Raw genomic sequence first — 16,389 nt, 5'->3', positions numbered from 1 at the left:
TTATAGGGACCTGACTGGGGTATTTTGTGTTTCTGGTCCATCTCAGCCAGCAGCCTTAAAACTGTTTTGAATGCAGAACTCAGGAACCTGTGACCGAGGTGTATTGGAATGTTGGATCAACAGGGCCATCTGTTTTTACTGGTGTCTGGTCCCCTTGTTCGGAAAATATATAAACTTATAAAGGTAACATATGTTTTAATATAAATATAAAATGTGTATTACACACAAGCCAGCCAAAGATAATTTTTTGTTTCATGTCTGAGCAGGTAAAATAGACATCACATGTCTTATAGTTACTTTAGGTTTATTTTCCCATGTCTGTAGTCAGGATTTTCAGGGGGGCTTTCTTGATCAAACCTGATTTTTCTTAACCCAGAATGTATCCATAGCCTCTCATTTTCTGTGGAAATGAAAACAGAACCTCTTTTCCAAAGTAACATATCTAATTTAGCAGCTTTTATAATCAAATGTCTCTCAGCAGTTAGCTCATTAAACAGTCAAAAAAATCCAAAGAAAACACAACAACATACATAATCCAGACTCTGTATTTTTCATCCTCACGTGGCTCATTTTCTTTATATTACTTTACTCCCCTTTCTAAGGACTTTATTTTATTATTTTAAATCTATATTTTTAATTTAAGGCTGTATATATTCTCTTTTCCCTTTCAAGCCTATGTACATCTTTTATTTTTATTTATTTATTTATTATTTTAAAAATGATTTATTTTATGTGCATTGATATTTTGCCTGCATGTATGTCTGTTGATGTCGGATCCCGTGGAGGTAGTTATATTATAGGCAGTTGTAAACTACCATGTGGGTGCTGGGAATTGAACCCAGGTCCTCTGGAAAAATAGCCAGTGCTCTTAACCCCTGAGCCATCTCTCCAGCCCCTATGCACATCTTTTAAACACACTGTGACCTGTTTAGAGGCCTTTCTGTCTGAATCTGTTTTTATTGTGTATCTATCTTTTTTATTGTGTATTCTTATTCTATGAGCAAAGGCTAAATCCGCCATGCAGTGTGCTGCAAGGCTTGGAGACACCTCTATGTACTGTGGTGGGAATCCGCCACGCTGTAGCTCAAACATGCATGCTGCAGCCAGAGGAAGAGACATGAGCTATGAAGCTGCTCTTGGCTCTGTTTTTGTGTATCTTGAACCCTTTCTTTTAAGCTTTTTCAGGCTTTATGTGGATGTATGTGCATCAAGTTGGAGTGCTATATGTAAACGGGAGCTTTTCTCTGTCACGCCCCATCCTGTAGCTGCTTCCCAAATTATCACACAGAGGCTTATATTAATTATAAATGTTTGGCCAATGGCTCAGGCTTATTATTAACTAGCTCTTACATTTAAATTAACCCATTCCTATGAATCTATTTATTGCCACGTGGTCCATGGTTTACCTATCCTTCAGTATCCTGCTTCTTGCAGTCAAACACTCATACACATAAAATAAAAATGACCAGTGATTGTTCATTCCTGTTATTTTTTGGTGGTGATGTGTGTGTACTTCTATACGTTGGGCTTTACTGCTGTGGCTTTATCTGTTGCCTGTGTTTTCAAGGGTGTATCTGACTTCCTTAGGTTGGAATTTTCCTTCTAGTGCTTTCTGTAGGGCTGGGTTTGTGGATAAGTATTGTTTAAATCTGGCTTTGTCATGGAATGTCTTGTTCACTCCATCTATGGTGATTGAAAGTTTTGCTGGGTATATTAGTCTAGGCTGACATCCATGGTCTCTTAGTGTCTGCATTACATCTGTCCAGGTCCTTCTGGCTTTCAAAGTCTCCATTGAGAAATCGGGTGTTATTCTGATGGGTTTGCCTTTATATGTCACTTGGCCTTTTTCCTTTGCTGCTCTTAATATTCTTTCTTTATTCTGTACGTTTAGTTGTTTAACTATTATGTGGCGAGGGGACTTTTTTTGGGGGTCTAGTCTGTTTGGTGTTCTATAAGTTTCTTGTATCTTCATAGGCATTTCCTTCTTTAAGTTGGGAAAGTTTTCTTCTATGATCTTGTTGAATATATTTTCTGTGCCCTTGAATTGGTATTCTTCTCCTTCTTCGACCCCTATTATTTGTAGGTTTGGTCTTTTCATGGTGTCCCAAATTTCTTGGACATTTTGGTTCATGACTTTGTTGGCTTTAGTGTTTTCTTTGACTGATGAATCTATTTCTTCTACTGTATCTTCAATGCTAGAGATCCTCTCTTCCATCTCTTACATTCTGTTGGTTATACTTGCATCTGAAGTTCCCAATCGTTTACTCAGATTTTCTATTTCCAGCATTCCCTCTGTTTGTGTCTTCTTCATTTTTTCTATTTCCCTTTTCAGGTCTCGGACTGTTTCCTTCATTTGTTTCATTGATTTTTCTTGATTTTCTCTCAGTACTTTATTGTTTTCTTCCAGGACTTTATTGATTTCTTCTAATTTGTTTGCCCTTTCCTCTAGTTGTTTACAGCGTTCTTCACATTTTTTTTGTCTTTTCCTCTACACAAGCCTCTAGTTTCTTCATGATGTCATTCATAAGGCTGTTTTCTTCTGCTTCTTCCAATTTCTGATGTTCAGGTCTAGGTGTTGGAGGAGGGCTAGGGCCTGGTGATGCTGTATTGCTATTCATTTTGTTGTATATGTTTCTGCCTTGACGTCTGCCCATCTCCTTGTGGTTCGTTCTTAGCCTTATACGCACACTTGGTTCAGACAGAGCTGACAGATTCAGGAAGTCTCTCTCTCTTGTCCAGATGGGAGCTCTCTTGTCCAAATTGGAAGTCCGGGGCAGGATGGGAGCTCCTCTCTCCCTCTCTCACCGTCTCTCTCTCTCCCTCTCTCTCTCTCTGTCTCCCTTTCTCTCTCTCTCTCTCTCTCTCTCTCTCTCTCTCTCTCTCTCCAGAAGGGAAGTCCGGGGCAGGATGGGAGCTGGGGGCCAGCCTCTAATTCTCAGGAAGAGGCTTGGGGCTCAGGCGGATGGGCATGGGGGCAGGGTGTGGAGACTGCAGGGTCTGCCAGGGGTCTTGGAGAAGGGGATCCTTCCCGGTGGGGCTAGCAGGGAACCTGCCCAGTGGCCAGAACCTGGGGCCAAGTTGGGCAGGTCTTCCCTGGAGTGGCTGGTGCCCAGGGATGGGGTCCGGGGCAAGCAAGGGCACTCACCTGTGCTCCAAAAGGGAAGTCCGGGGCAAAAATAACAGGAATGAACAATCACTGGTCATTAATTTCCCTCAATATCAATGGACTTAATTCACCTATAAAAAGACATAGGCTTACAGAATGGATACGAAAGCAGGACCCATCTTTCTGCTGCATACAAGAAACACATCTCAAATTCAAAGATAGACACTACCTAAAAATAAAAGGCTGGGAAAAGACTTTCCAATCAAACGGTCTTAAGAAACAAGCCAGTGTAGCCATCCTGATATCCAGCAAAATAGACTTCAAACTAAAATCAATCAAAAGAGATCAAGAAGGGCATTACATACTCATCACAGGAAAGATCCACCAAGATGAAGTCTCAATTCTTAACATTTATGCCCCAAACACAAGGGCACCCACATATGTAAAAGAAACATTACTAAAGCTTAAATCACATATAAAACCCCACACATTAATAGTGGGAGACCTCAACACCCCACTTTCACCACTGGACAGATCTCCCAAATTGAAACTTAACAGAGAAATAAAGGACTTAACTGATGTCATGACTCAAATGGACTTAATCGATATCTACAGAACATTCCATCCTAACAAAAAAGAATATACCTTCTTCTCAGCACCCCATGGAACCTTCTCAAAAATCGACCACATACTTGGCCACAAAACAAATCTCAACAGATACAAAACAATTGGAATAACCTCCTGTGTTCTATCAGACCACCATGGTCTAAAGTTGGATTTCAACAACAACAAAAACTACAGAAAACCTACAATCTCATGGAAACTGAATAATACCCAACTGAATTACCAATGGGTTAAGGAAGAAATAAAGAAAGAAAATAAAGACTTCCTAGAGATCAATGAAAATGAAGACACCACATATCCAAATTTATGGGACACTATGAAAGCAGTACTAAGAGGGAAATTTATAGCAGTAAATGCCCACATAAATAAGTTGGAGAAATCTCACACTAGTGACTTAACAGCACACCTGAAAGCTCTAGAACAAGAAGAAGCAAAGTCTCCCAGGAAAAATAGACGCCAGGAAATTATCAAAGTGAGAGCTGAAATCAATAAAATAGAAACAAAGAGAACAATACAAAAAATTAATGAAACAAAGAGTTGGTTCTTTGAGAAAATCAACAAGATAGAAAAGCCCTTATCCAAACTAACCAAAAGACAGAGAGAGAGCATCCAAATCAACAAAATCAGAAATGAAAAGGGGGACATAACAACAGACATTGAGGAAATCCAGAGAATCATCAGGTCATACTTCAAAAACCTCTATTCGACAGAACTGGAAAACCTAAAAGAAATGGATAACTTTCTGGATAGGTACCACATACCTAAGTTAAATCAAGACCAGATAAACTATTTAAATAGTCCAATAACCCCTAACGAAATAGAAACAGTCATTAAAAGTCTCCCAACCAAAAAAAGCCTAGGACCAGATGGTTTCAGCGCATAATTCTACCAGCTCTTCAAAGAAGAGTTAATAGCAATACTCTCTAAATTGTTCCACACAATAGAAACAGAAGGAACATTACCAAACTCCTTCTACGAGGCTACAATAACCCTGATTCCTAAACCAAACAAGGATACAACAAAGAAAGAGAACTACAGACCGATCTCCCTCATGAACATTGATGCAAAAATACTCAATAAAATACTGGCAAGCAGACTCCAAGAACACATCAAAACAATTATCCACCATGATCAAGTAGGATTCATTCCAGGGATACAAGGGTGGTTCAACATACGAAGGTCCGTCAATGTAATACATCATATAAACAAACTCAAAGAAAAAAACCACATGATCATCTCACTGGATGCAGAAAAGGCATTTGACAAAATCCAACACCCCTTCATGATAAAGGTCTTGGAGCGATCAGGAATACAGGGAACCTACCTAAACATAATAAAGGCAATTTACAGCAAGCCAACAGCCAACATCAAATTAAATGGAGAGAAACTCAAAGCAATTCCACTAAAATCAGGAACGAGGCAAGGCTGTCCGCTCTCCCCATACTTATTCAATATAGTACTTGAAGTTCTAGCCAGAGCAATAAGACAACATAAGGAGATTAAGGGGATACAAATTGGAAAGGAAGAAGTCAAGCTTTCCCTATTTGCAGATGACATGATAGTATACTTGAGCGACCCCAAAGATTCCACCAAGGAAGTGATACAGCTTATAAACACCTTCAGCAACATAGCAGTATACAAGATCAACTAAAAAAATCAGTAGCCCTCCTATATACAATGGACAGAGAAGCGGAGAAGGAAATCAGAGATACATCACCCTTTACTATAGCCACAAATGACATAAAATACCTTGGGGTAACACTAACCAAGCAAATGAAGGACCTATATGACAAGAACTTTAAGTCCCTGGAAAAAGAAATTGAAGAAGATGTCAGAAAATGGAAAGATCTCCCATGCTCATGGATAGGCAGGACTAACGTAGTAAAAATGGCAATCTTACCAAAAGCAATCTACAGATTCAATGCAATCCCCATCAAAATACCAACACAATTCTTCACAGACCTGGAAAGAATAATACTCAACTTCATATGGAAAAACAAAAAACCCAGGATAGCCAAAGGAATCCTATACAATAACACAACCTCTGGAGGCATCACGATCCCTGACTTCAAGCTCTACTATAGAGCTACAGTAATAAAAACAACTTGGTACTGGCATAAAAACCGACATGTGGACCAATGGAATCGAATTGAAGACCCTGACATTAATCTGCACACCTATGAACATATAATTTTTGACAAAATAGCCAAAAGTGCACAATGCAAAAAAGAAAGCATCTTCAACAAATGGTGCTGGCAAAACTGGATATCAACATGTAGAAGGTTGCAAATAGATCCATATCTATCACCGTGCACAAAACTTAAGTCCAAGTGGATCAAGGACCTCAACATAAATCCAGCTACTCTGAACCTGCTAGAAGAGAAAGTAGGAAGTAGTCTTGAACACATTGGCATAGGAGACCACTTCCTAAATAGAACACCAGTAGCACAGACTCTGAGAGAAACAATCAATCAATGGGACCTCTTGAAACTGAGAAGCTTTTGTAGAGCAAAGGATACGGTCAACAAGGCAAAGCGACAGCCTACAGAATGGGAAAAGATCTTCACCAACCCCACATCTGACAGAAGACTGATATCCAGAATATATATGGAACTCAATAAATTAGACATCAAAATGCCCAACAGTCCAATTAAGAAATGGGCTATAGAACTAAACAGAGAATTCTCAACAGAGGAAACTCAAATGGCCGAAAGACATTTAAGGAACTGCTCAACATCTCTAATCATCAGGGAAATGCAAATCAAAACAACTCTGAGATACCACCTTACGCCTGTCAGAATGGCTAAGATCAAAAACACTGAAGACACCTTATGCTGGAGAGGATGTGGAGCTAGGGGAACTCTCCTCCACTGCTGGTGGGAATGCAAGCTTGTACAACCACTTTGGAAATCAATATGGCGCTTTCTTAGAAAATTGGGAATCAATCTCCCCCAAGATCCAGCTATACCACTCTTGGGCATATACCCAAGGAATGCTCAACCACACCATAAGAGCACTTGTTCAGTTATGTTCATATCAGCATTGTTTGTAATAGCCAGAACTTGGAAACAGCCTAGATACCCTACAACTGAAGAATGGATAAACAAAATGTGGTACATATACACAGTGGAATACTACTCAGCAGAGAAAAACAATGACATCATGAGGTTTGCATACAAATGAATGGATCTAGAAAAAATCATCCTGAGTGAGGTAACCCAGACTCAGAAAGACAAACATGGTATGTACTCACTCATAGCAGGATACTAGATGTGGAACAAGGGTGACTTGTCTGCTACTCATATCACCAGGGAGGCTACCTGGAAAACAGGACCCCAAGAAAGACACAGGGATCGCCCAATGACAGAGAAATGGAATGAGATCTACATGAACAGCCTGGACATGAGTGGGGGTAGTGAAAGGCGAGGGTCGAGGGAAAGAGAGCTTGGGGGAGCGGGAGATCCCAGCTGGATCAACAACAGAGAGGGAGAACAAGGAATAGGAGACCATGGTAAATGAAGACCACATGAGAATAGGAAGAAGCAAAGTGCTAGAGAGGCCCACAGAAATCCACAAAGATACCCACACAACAGACTGCCGGCAATGGTCGAGAGACAGCCCGAACTGACCTACTCTGGTGATGGGATGGCCAAACACCCTAATTGTCGTGCTAGAAACCTCATCCAACTACTGAGGGATCTGGATGCAGAGATCCATGATTAGGCCCTGGGTGGATCTCTGGGAGTCCAATTAGCGAGAATGAGGAGGGTTTATATGAGCGAGAATTGTGGAGACCAAGGTTGGATAAAGCACAGGGACAAATAGCCAAATGAATGGAAACACATGAACTATGAACCAATGGCTGAGGGGTCCCCACTGGATCAGGCCCTCTGAATGGGTGAGACAATTGATTGGCTTGATCTGTTTGGGAGGCATCCAGGCAGTGGGACCGGGTCCTGTGCTCATTGCATGAGTTGGCTGTTTGAATCCTGGGGCCTATGCAGGATTGTTTGGCTCAGCCTGGGAGGAGGGGACTGGACCTACCTGAACTGAGTCTACCAGGTTGATCTCAGTCTGTGGGGAAGGCTTTGCCCTGGAGGAGGTGGGAATGGGGGGTGGGCTGGGGGGAAGGTGAGGGGGGCGGGAGGGGGGAGAACAAGGGAATCCGTGGCTGATATGTAGAACTGAATTGTATTACAAAATAAAAAAAAAAGAAATTACAAAAAAAAACAAAAAACAAAACCAAAAAAAAACAAAAAAAAATAAAAAGTAAAAATGAATAAATCTTTAAAAATAAGCAAAAAAATTTAAAATCAATGTCAAATCTTGTACAGAATTATTTTTAAACATTAATTTAAAGACTAAATCTCATATATCAAAAATAGCAGAAATTTATGATTAGATGATTGTGCTCAACATGTTATTATACATGTGTATTTAATGGGCACACTATATTATATGCTACAATGTGTAACAGGAATCTTAAAAGTTCTTATTAATTTCCCCTTTTTTGTCTAAAATTAAAAAAAGCTTATAACTAATACAAGAAAAATTATATCCAATAAGTATGTACAATATACACAGTCAAAAATTACGTTAACAATGTCTAGTCCATTAACATTTGACAGATTCAGCCAAAAAGTCCATTCATTATATATATTAACAATGTCTAGTCCAGTAACATTGATAAACTCAGACAAAAAATTTTCATTACTTATCTTATTTAAAACAAGTAATTCCTTTTTAAAAGTATTTTTTCTTTTCATAATAAATTCAGTAATCTACCTTTTGTCATTTTTATATCTTCCCCTTTTTCTTTCTAGTGTAGATTCAGTGATCTACCCATTTATCCTATTTTTCTCTTTTTTCTTTTTTAAACAAAAACTCTGAATCTTGTTCAGCTTTTTTCCTGACCATTAACAATTAAAAAACCCGTTAACCAACCATCATAAACAATGACAATATCCATAACTCATTAAACGACCAAAAAAACCTCCCATCCCACCTCTTGGGAATGTGGGTGTCATTTTCTTAAAATTACTTCCTCTTTCTAGGGGTGAAGACATCTTTAGGGGATCCTGAAACGAAAATTTTTGGGTTAATTGTCAAGTCCTGTATCATTTGTCCAGTCTCTGCATAATAGGAAAGTTCAGGGCTTGTCACAAGTCCTTGTTCAAGTAGTCTGTCAGGCTGGATCATCTCAGCTAGTCATCTTGAAATTGTCCTGACCAGTTTGTAGTCAAAAGTCAATCTTTCCGTGGTGTTAATCAGCTTAATGGTGTTATCATAGTCCATGTGGAATCATCTTTTATAGGATCCTGTCATCTTTTTGAAGATTTCAAAGTCACTGTTAGGCGTGGTCATGGTTCCCTGAAGACTTTTGTGTGTGTGTGTGAGTGTGTGTGTGGTTTGGAGTAATCACAGTCTGATAAATGTCTGTCTCTCGGAACCATGAGTATTCTTCCCTAGAAGAGCAAATCTTCACAGCAATTTCTCCCCATCATTTGTCTTGCCAAACTTTTCCAAACTGACCTTTGCCGATGCTTTCTTGTAACACGATGGTCCTGGCAATTGTTCTCTGAACAAGCAGCGGTAAACTATTTGTCCCAGGTAGCAGCATCAACGCAGTCACCAACACGATGAGAAGGAGCCGGCAACTCAGAGCAGCAGCCGCTGCCTCCGTGGTCCCACCACCACTGTTTGTGGCCAGGTCCCGGGCAGAAACTTCTCCTTAGCAAGCCTCCTAGGCCCCCCTCAAACTCGGGATCCTCCTGCCTCTGCCTCCTTCAGTAAATCCTACCAGCGTGCGCCACCACAACCCGCCGAGTGTAGCTCAGGTCTGAGCAGGGGCCCACAAGGCCACAGGCAAACAGCTTTTTCATGAATTTGTACCACGAACGTGGGGCGCCAGGTGTAACAGGAATCTTAAAAGTTCTTATTAATAAAAACAAATCCAGGCCGGGCGGTGGTGGCGCACGCCTTTAATCCCAGCACTCGGGAGGCAGAGCCAGGCGGATCTCTGTGAGTTCGAGGCCAGCCTGGGCTACCAAGTGAGTTCCAGGAGAGGCGCAAAGCTACACAGAGAAACCCTGTCTCGAAAAACCAAAAAAAAAAAAAAAAAAAAAAAAACAAATCCAGGCCAGGTATTGGGGTGAAATGCTGGATGGTCAGAGAGACAGAACAAGCCACAGCTAACCTCACGGGCCAACTTCTCAGCTGATCTTGTTTCCTCAGACTGGAAGCCTCTGTGTCCTCATATCCGAATGGTTCTCAGCTGAACTGTGCTGCTCAAAACCTAAAACCTTAACCAGCCAAATGCTTCTAGTTTCTGGTCCTCACGCCTTGTATACCTTTCTGCTTTCTACCACCACTCCCTGGGATTAAAGGCTCGCTTTCTGGGATTAAAGGCGTGTGTCACCATGCCTGGCCATTTCCAATGTGGCCTTGAACTCACAGATATCCAGAGGGATTTCTACCTCTGGAATGCTAGGATTAAAGGTGTGAGTGCCACCATTTTCTAGCCTTTGTATCTAGTGTCTGTTCTGTCTGACCCAGAAAAGTTTATTAGGTGCACAATATTTTGGGGAACACAATACCACCACAACAATGTCCTCTGTCTTTTAACTATTCTACTGTGTTGATAATGTTGTCTTGAACAGGATTATGTTGTTATAGGTCCCAGTATCATTTGAAGATGTGGCAGTAGATTTCAGTAGAGAGGAATGGCAGCAATTGGACTCTTCTCAAAGATGCCTATACCAGGATGTAATGCTGGAGAACTACAGCCACCTGCTCTCAGTGGGTAAGCCCAGCTGTCCTATTGTATTTTGAGAAGCTTGCTGTGGGTTAAATTGTCTCCAGAGGAAATAATTGCAGAAGAGAGGGAAGAAAGAGTGTAAGAGTCTGAGGTGATAGATTACTACATGAAAGCAGAATTTTCTGGATTCAGCAGGGAAATTGCACATATGAACTCATGGTGATTGTGACATCATGCACAAGACCTTTGAAAGTTCAAGTCCTACAAAGTCTCAGCATGGAGAAGGGGGAGTGGTCATGAAGTCATACCCTTAGCTGAGGTTCTTTTGGTAATTGATAGCTGCTTGGAGAAGGAGAGTCAGTTTTCTTAAAGTGTGTGGTCCCTGGTAGGTAGATCAAGTTCCAGTGGAAAGCTACCTACCTTAGAGTATATGGGTGGCCCAAACTGAACTACATATTTTTTAAGAAGAGAACACAAAGTTGGGTGTACAAAGATGGCAAGGGGAGAAGTCTGGTAGAAGTTGGGGTAGGGGAGTGAATATAACCATAAATATATTATGCTAAATTCTAAAAGAATTAATCTTTGAAAAGAAAAGAAAGACTTAAAAGTAATGAAAAAGAAAATATATTAAAGTCCTAACCCTCAGTATCTCAGAATACAACCATATTTGGAATTAAATTCTTTATGGAAGTAATTAAGCTAGAATATGGTAATTAAGGTGGCTCTTAATCTGACATAACTTGTCTTTAAATTATTTATTTGTTATTACTCTGTGTATGTGCATGATCAGTGTGGGGCACACATGCAACAATGTGTTTGTGGAGGTCACATAACAACTTCATTGGACTGATTCTTTCCTTCCACCTTTATGTGGGTTCTGGGAATTGAACTCAGGTCACCAGGCTCAGGAGGCAAGTGCCTTTAACAGTTGAAGCATCTTGTACATCCTGAATCTCTGTTTTCTTCATTAAAAAAATGGAAATTTGGATGCACTGATACTATTTACACAGTGGGAGGAAACTGTGAAGACATGAGAAGATGGCTTGGAATTGGAAGGAAACATTAAAATTTTTTTATAATTTATTTTTATTTTATGTGCATTGTTTCTATGTCTTTGTGAAAGTGTCAGATCTTGAAGTTGCAGACAGTTGTTAGCTGCTATGTAAGTACTGGGAATTGAACTCGGGTCCTCTGCAAGAGCAGTAAGTGCTCTCAATCACTGAGCCATCTCTCCAGCCCTGGAAGGATAAATTTTTAAGCCAAGAAGTATCTGAGGCCATCAGAAGCTTAGGGAGAAACATTCTTCATTGCCTTATCTAGCCCCTTTAATGAGCATGGGCCTGCATATGACACCTTAATTTTGGACTTCAAATCTCCAGAACTGTAAGATAATAAATATTCTGAACCTTCTAGCTTGTGATGCTTTGTTACAGAAACCCCAGGAAATTAATACAGTTTTTCTTATTTGGAAATAGAGCACTACTTTTAAAAGTCCCTAGCATGAAAGGGTGGCTGGTGTGAGGGTGCAGCAGGTATTTGTGCTTCCCGTGTAAGTCTGATAACCTGAGCTTAATCTCTGGATCCCGTGGTTGATAGAGGACTGATTCCTGGATGTTGTCCTCTGATCTCTATACATATGCTGTGGCATACATAGACTCTGTCTCTCTGTCTGTCTCTCTATCTCTCCCTCTCTCTGTCTGTCTCTGTCTCTGTCTGTCTCTCTCTCTCACACACACACACTAGAATATAAAAGGGATTTTGGATAGTTATAATGGGTTGAGGGTGGAAAGATTTTAAGATACTTGACATAAAAAGCATAGTTTTAGAGGTGTGGTGGCACATGCCTTTAATTGCAGCACTGGGGAGACCGAAGCAAGTGGATGGATCTCTGGAAGTTTGTGGTGAGCCTGGTCTACATGGCCAAGTTCCATGCTCAAAAAGAAGCATAGGTTTATTTGAAGAACCTGTTGGTAGGAATGTTATAGGTGAAGTGTCAGAATATGGAGCATGTTAATACAAATGGGAGGAAAGCAAATCCTTGTTGTAAAGTCACAAAGATCATGGTGAGCTTATATTCTTTCAGCTTAAAAGTGGTACTTATAAGTAATGAACTTTAATATTTATTTGGGGAATTTCTAAACATTGTGGAAAGCACAGCATGATTTATCCTTGCTGCTTATCATATAATGTGAGAGGAAAGAAGTACATCTTTTTTTTTTTTTTTTTTTTTTTGGTTTTTCGAGACAGGGTTTCTCTGTGTAGCTTTGCGCCTTTCCTGGAACTCACTTGGTAGCCCAGGTTGGCCTCGAACTCACAGAGATCCGCCTGGCTCTGCCTCCCGAGTGCTGGGATTAAAGGTGTGCGCCACCACCGCCCGGCAGAAGTACATCTTAAAAGGAATTCTTAGAGGAAAAAAGTATAATTTGAGGATTCTGAAAATGTTCATTATCTTAGTTACTTTTCAATCACTGTGATAAGACCAACGTAACTTATAGAGGAAAAAGTTTATTGGGGGGTTACAATTTCAGAGGGTGAATCCATGACTATCATGGTGGGGATCAATAGGCAGGCAGGCATGGTACTGGAGCCGTAGTTGAGATCTCACATTTCGAGGCAACAGCCACAAGGCAGAGAAAGACACTTGGAAAAGAGCCAATCTTTTGAAACCTTAGAGCCCATTCCCAGTGATACACTTCCTAATCCTTCCCAAACAGTCTCACCAACTAGAGACTAAGTACTCAAACATATGAGCCTCTGGAGACCATTCTCATTCAAACCACCAGATGCAGCCTATCTATATTGCAAAAATTGAGAAAATATACTGTGGTAAGAACATATTACTCAAGAGATTTGGTGTTTGACTTTTGGATATAGTCAACTATTTCAGTAGAGACATTGACAGCTTGAGCTGAAGGGGACAGAGATGGGAGAAAATGAATCAAGGTCTTCTGGGGTTCCATGGGCAGGAAGGAGTGTTATGCTATTTGGATGTGAGTATGTGTTATCCTTAAAGAAAAGAGAATGACATTTTGAATGGTTCAGAAGTCAGCAGGAGTAAAGCTGCTACCATAAACCCTGAGGGCACAGGTTATGGAAACCACCTTGTTTGTTTCAGAGGGAAGGGCCACTCTTTGTTTGCAGGGCCAAGAGGTTAGGGCTACCACTGAAAGCAAAGTGTGTGAGAATGCCATTTCTAAATTGAAGTTGTTCTCTTAACAGTTTTGCATGCTCTTGAATTATCTCTTTACCATCCCCTTATGGTACTTGGATATCAATTTTGTGATAATATTTAGCCTTAGATAGAGTTTACCATTAGCTTTGGACTGTATTTTTAAAAATAATTTATTTATTTTATGTACATTTTTTTGCCTGCTTGTATGTCTATGTGAGGGTGTCAGATGTCCTGGAACAGGAGCTACAGACAGTTGTGAGCTGTCATGTGGGTGCTGGGAATTGAACCTGGGTCCTCTAGAAGAGCAGCCAGTGCTTTTAACCTTTGAGCCATCTCTCATTTTCAAGCAACACAACTTCACTAAGACCCAAGTTCAGTATTCTAGTAGTTGCTGTGGCCTGAGTCAAAGGGACTTGCGTGCCCTAGAGGTGGCACCAGGAGTGGTACTTTTGTATGCCATATTTCCAGCGCCCCACTTAAGGACAAGGATTCAGCACCGAGGACAAGGATTCAGCACCGGGTTATTCTGTGTTTAGTTGCCATATTGAGGAAATTCTTACTAAATGTCTTTTTTTCTACTCTCAATATTCATATTCATGATATTTAATCTTCATTGTCCACTTGACTGGATGGATTTAGACTCAACCAAAAGATTGGTGAAATACATCTATCTCTGGGTGTGTCTGTGAGGGCCTTTCCAAAGAGTTAAATTAAGTAAGATAGGAAGACCCACCCTGAGTATGGGTTGGTACTATCTGTTGGGCTGGAAGTTCCAGTTAAATAAAGGGGCAGAGGAGCCAGTAGAACTCTGACATTTCCTTTTCCCTGCTTCCTGAGCTGACTTGCTCTCCAGTCCTTCTCTGCTGTAATATACTGAACCGTTTGAAATTAAGCACCCAATTAAATCCTTCCTTCACTTAAGTTGTTCTGTTGAGTATTTTGTCACAACAACAAGAAAATTTAACCAACAGCAAATTCAGGCCCAATTGAAAGCTCAGAATTATCTCTCAAAAGGACAATAGTTAACCACAGTGGATGTCGGGCTTCACTCCAAAACTCTCAGTATTTTCAGTGGGACTGATCTATGGAGGCCTAGTAAGATTCCAAACAGCACCCCTATCTGCATTGAATTTGCTGGATCCTGTAGGGCAGAGCAGCCCTTCTAATATACTAAGGCTGCTCAGACCGGGTCAATATTATTATCCAGAGAGTGAATTGGTTATCACAGCAATGGGTTTGTTGTAAGTTTAGCCCCTATCTTACCTTTTGATTTTCTCTTTCGTGCATTCTCACTTCTGCTTCTGTCCTGATGTGATGCAGTGTGAATGCCCTTATCAGATGCCAGGGCCATGAGCTTGGACTTAACAGCCTCCTGAATTGTTACCTAAATACTTCTATTGTTTATAAATCATCAGACCCATGTTCCCAGTAAAAGGCATTTACTCTCTCAAAGAACAAATAGAAAGCATTGTCTAGATCCAGTTCTTTATCATATTCTTTGAACAGGTTTTAAAGTTCCCGAATTAGAGGTCATCTTCAAGTTGGAGCAAGGAGAAGAACCATGGATATTGGAGGAGGAAGCCCCACACAAGAGCTGTTCAGGTAAGTGAGTGTGACTTAGGCAGAGGACTGTGGAAGTTTTTTTTTTTCCCCTAAGAGAGGCTACTGTGTTGAAAATGCTATCATCACCCTCCTTTAAGGTTCTAAACTTCAGAAATTTGTTTTAGATAGTTTGGGAGTCTTAGGTACAAAATTTTCTTCTCCCATTATTTCAGATGCTGTTATAAACTGTTTTCTTTGCTTCTGGAAGAAATACCCTTCTGCCTCCATTTCCACACTTTGAACTTTATTTTTTTATGGATCTTGTTTCCTTGGATATTTTCTATCACATTTTAATGCTTCATTAATTAAACCACACCTCAGAATCTTAGATAAGAATCTAAGGACATTGCTTTGTTTGAAAATCAGTAGGATTGGCTTTCTTCTATTCTTAGAATCTGTTTACTGTAGCTAAAGTTTTCCTGCCTGGCCCACAGTCAGGACAAATCTCTCTCACCTGCCAGTCCCACAGCCGTCAGACCCAACCAAGTAAACACAGAGACTTACATTGGTTACAAACTGTATGGCCGTGGCAGGCTTCTTGTTAACTGTTCTTACAGCTTAAATTAATCCATTTCTATTAATCTATACCTTGCCACATGGCTCGTGGCTTACCGGCATCTTCACATGCTGTTTGTCATCATGGTGACTGGCAGTGTCTCTCTGACTCAGCCTTCCACTTCCCAGCTTTATTCTCCTCCTTGTCCCACCTATACTTCCTGCCTGGCCACCGGCCAAACAGTGATTTATTTATTGACCAATCAGTAACACACTTGACATACAGACCATCCCACAGCAGTTTACTTTCATGTTTTCATTTTATCTTCTCACTTTAAGGTGATAAACTGTCATCTACAACTGTCCCTGCTTCCTATTCTGTTTTGAAGTATCACCTTCAGATTGTTCATTCTTTTTCACATGACACATCCCTCTGTTTGATCTTCTAGCTATATGGTCATTGCTCTCTTCTAAAATTAATTTTATCAAAGTATAATTTATGCAGAATGAAATATATCCATTTTAAGCATACAGTATGATGCTTTTTACAAAGGTATGCAATAGTATTTTGATCACTAATCCTAGGTAATGCTCCATTTCAGAAAATCTTTCCATGTGCCCCTTAGAATCAGT

The 16,389-nt window shown here is 40.4% G+C and overlaps 1 protein-coding gene across 1 annotated transcript in view; it reads left to right on the top strand.

The window, feature by feature from the left end:
* Positions 1–16,389, top strand: part of Znf81 (zinc finger protein 81) — an 89,991-nt gene that overhangs the window by 45,127 nt on the left and 28,475 nt on the right. Inside the window, 2 exon segments of the mRNA XM_052754324.1 lie at positions 10,406–10,532; positions 15,166–15,261. Of these exon segments, the coding sequence (XP_052610284.1) occupies positions 10,406–10,532; positions 15,166–15,261 (223 nt within the window).

This window comes from Peromyscus californicus, unplaced genomic scaffold (genome assembly GCF_007827085.1).
Source record: "Peromyscus californicus insignis strain IS unplaced genomic scaffold, ASM782708v3 Scaffold_10__1_contigs__length_136768540, whole genome shotgun sequence".
NCBI lineage: Eukaryota > Metazoa > Chordata > Mammalia > Rodentia > Cricetidae > Peromyscus > Peromyscus californicus.
The sequence above is the reverse complement of the archived record's forward strand: the minus strand, read 5'-3'. Positions and strand labels throughout refer to the sequence as shown.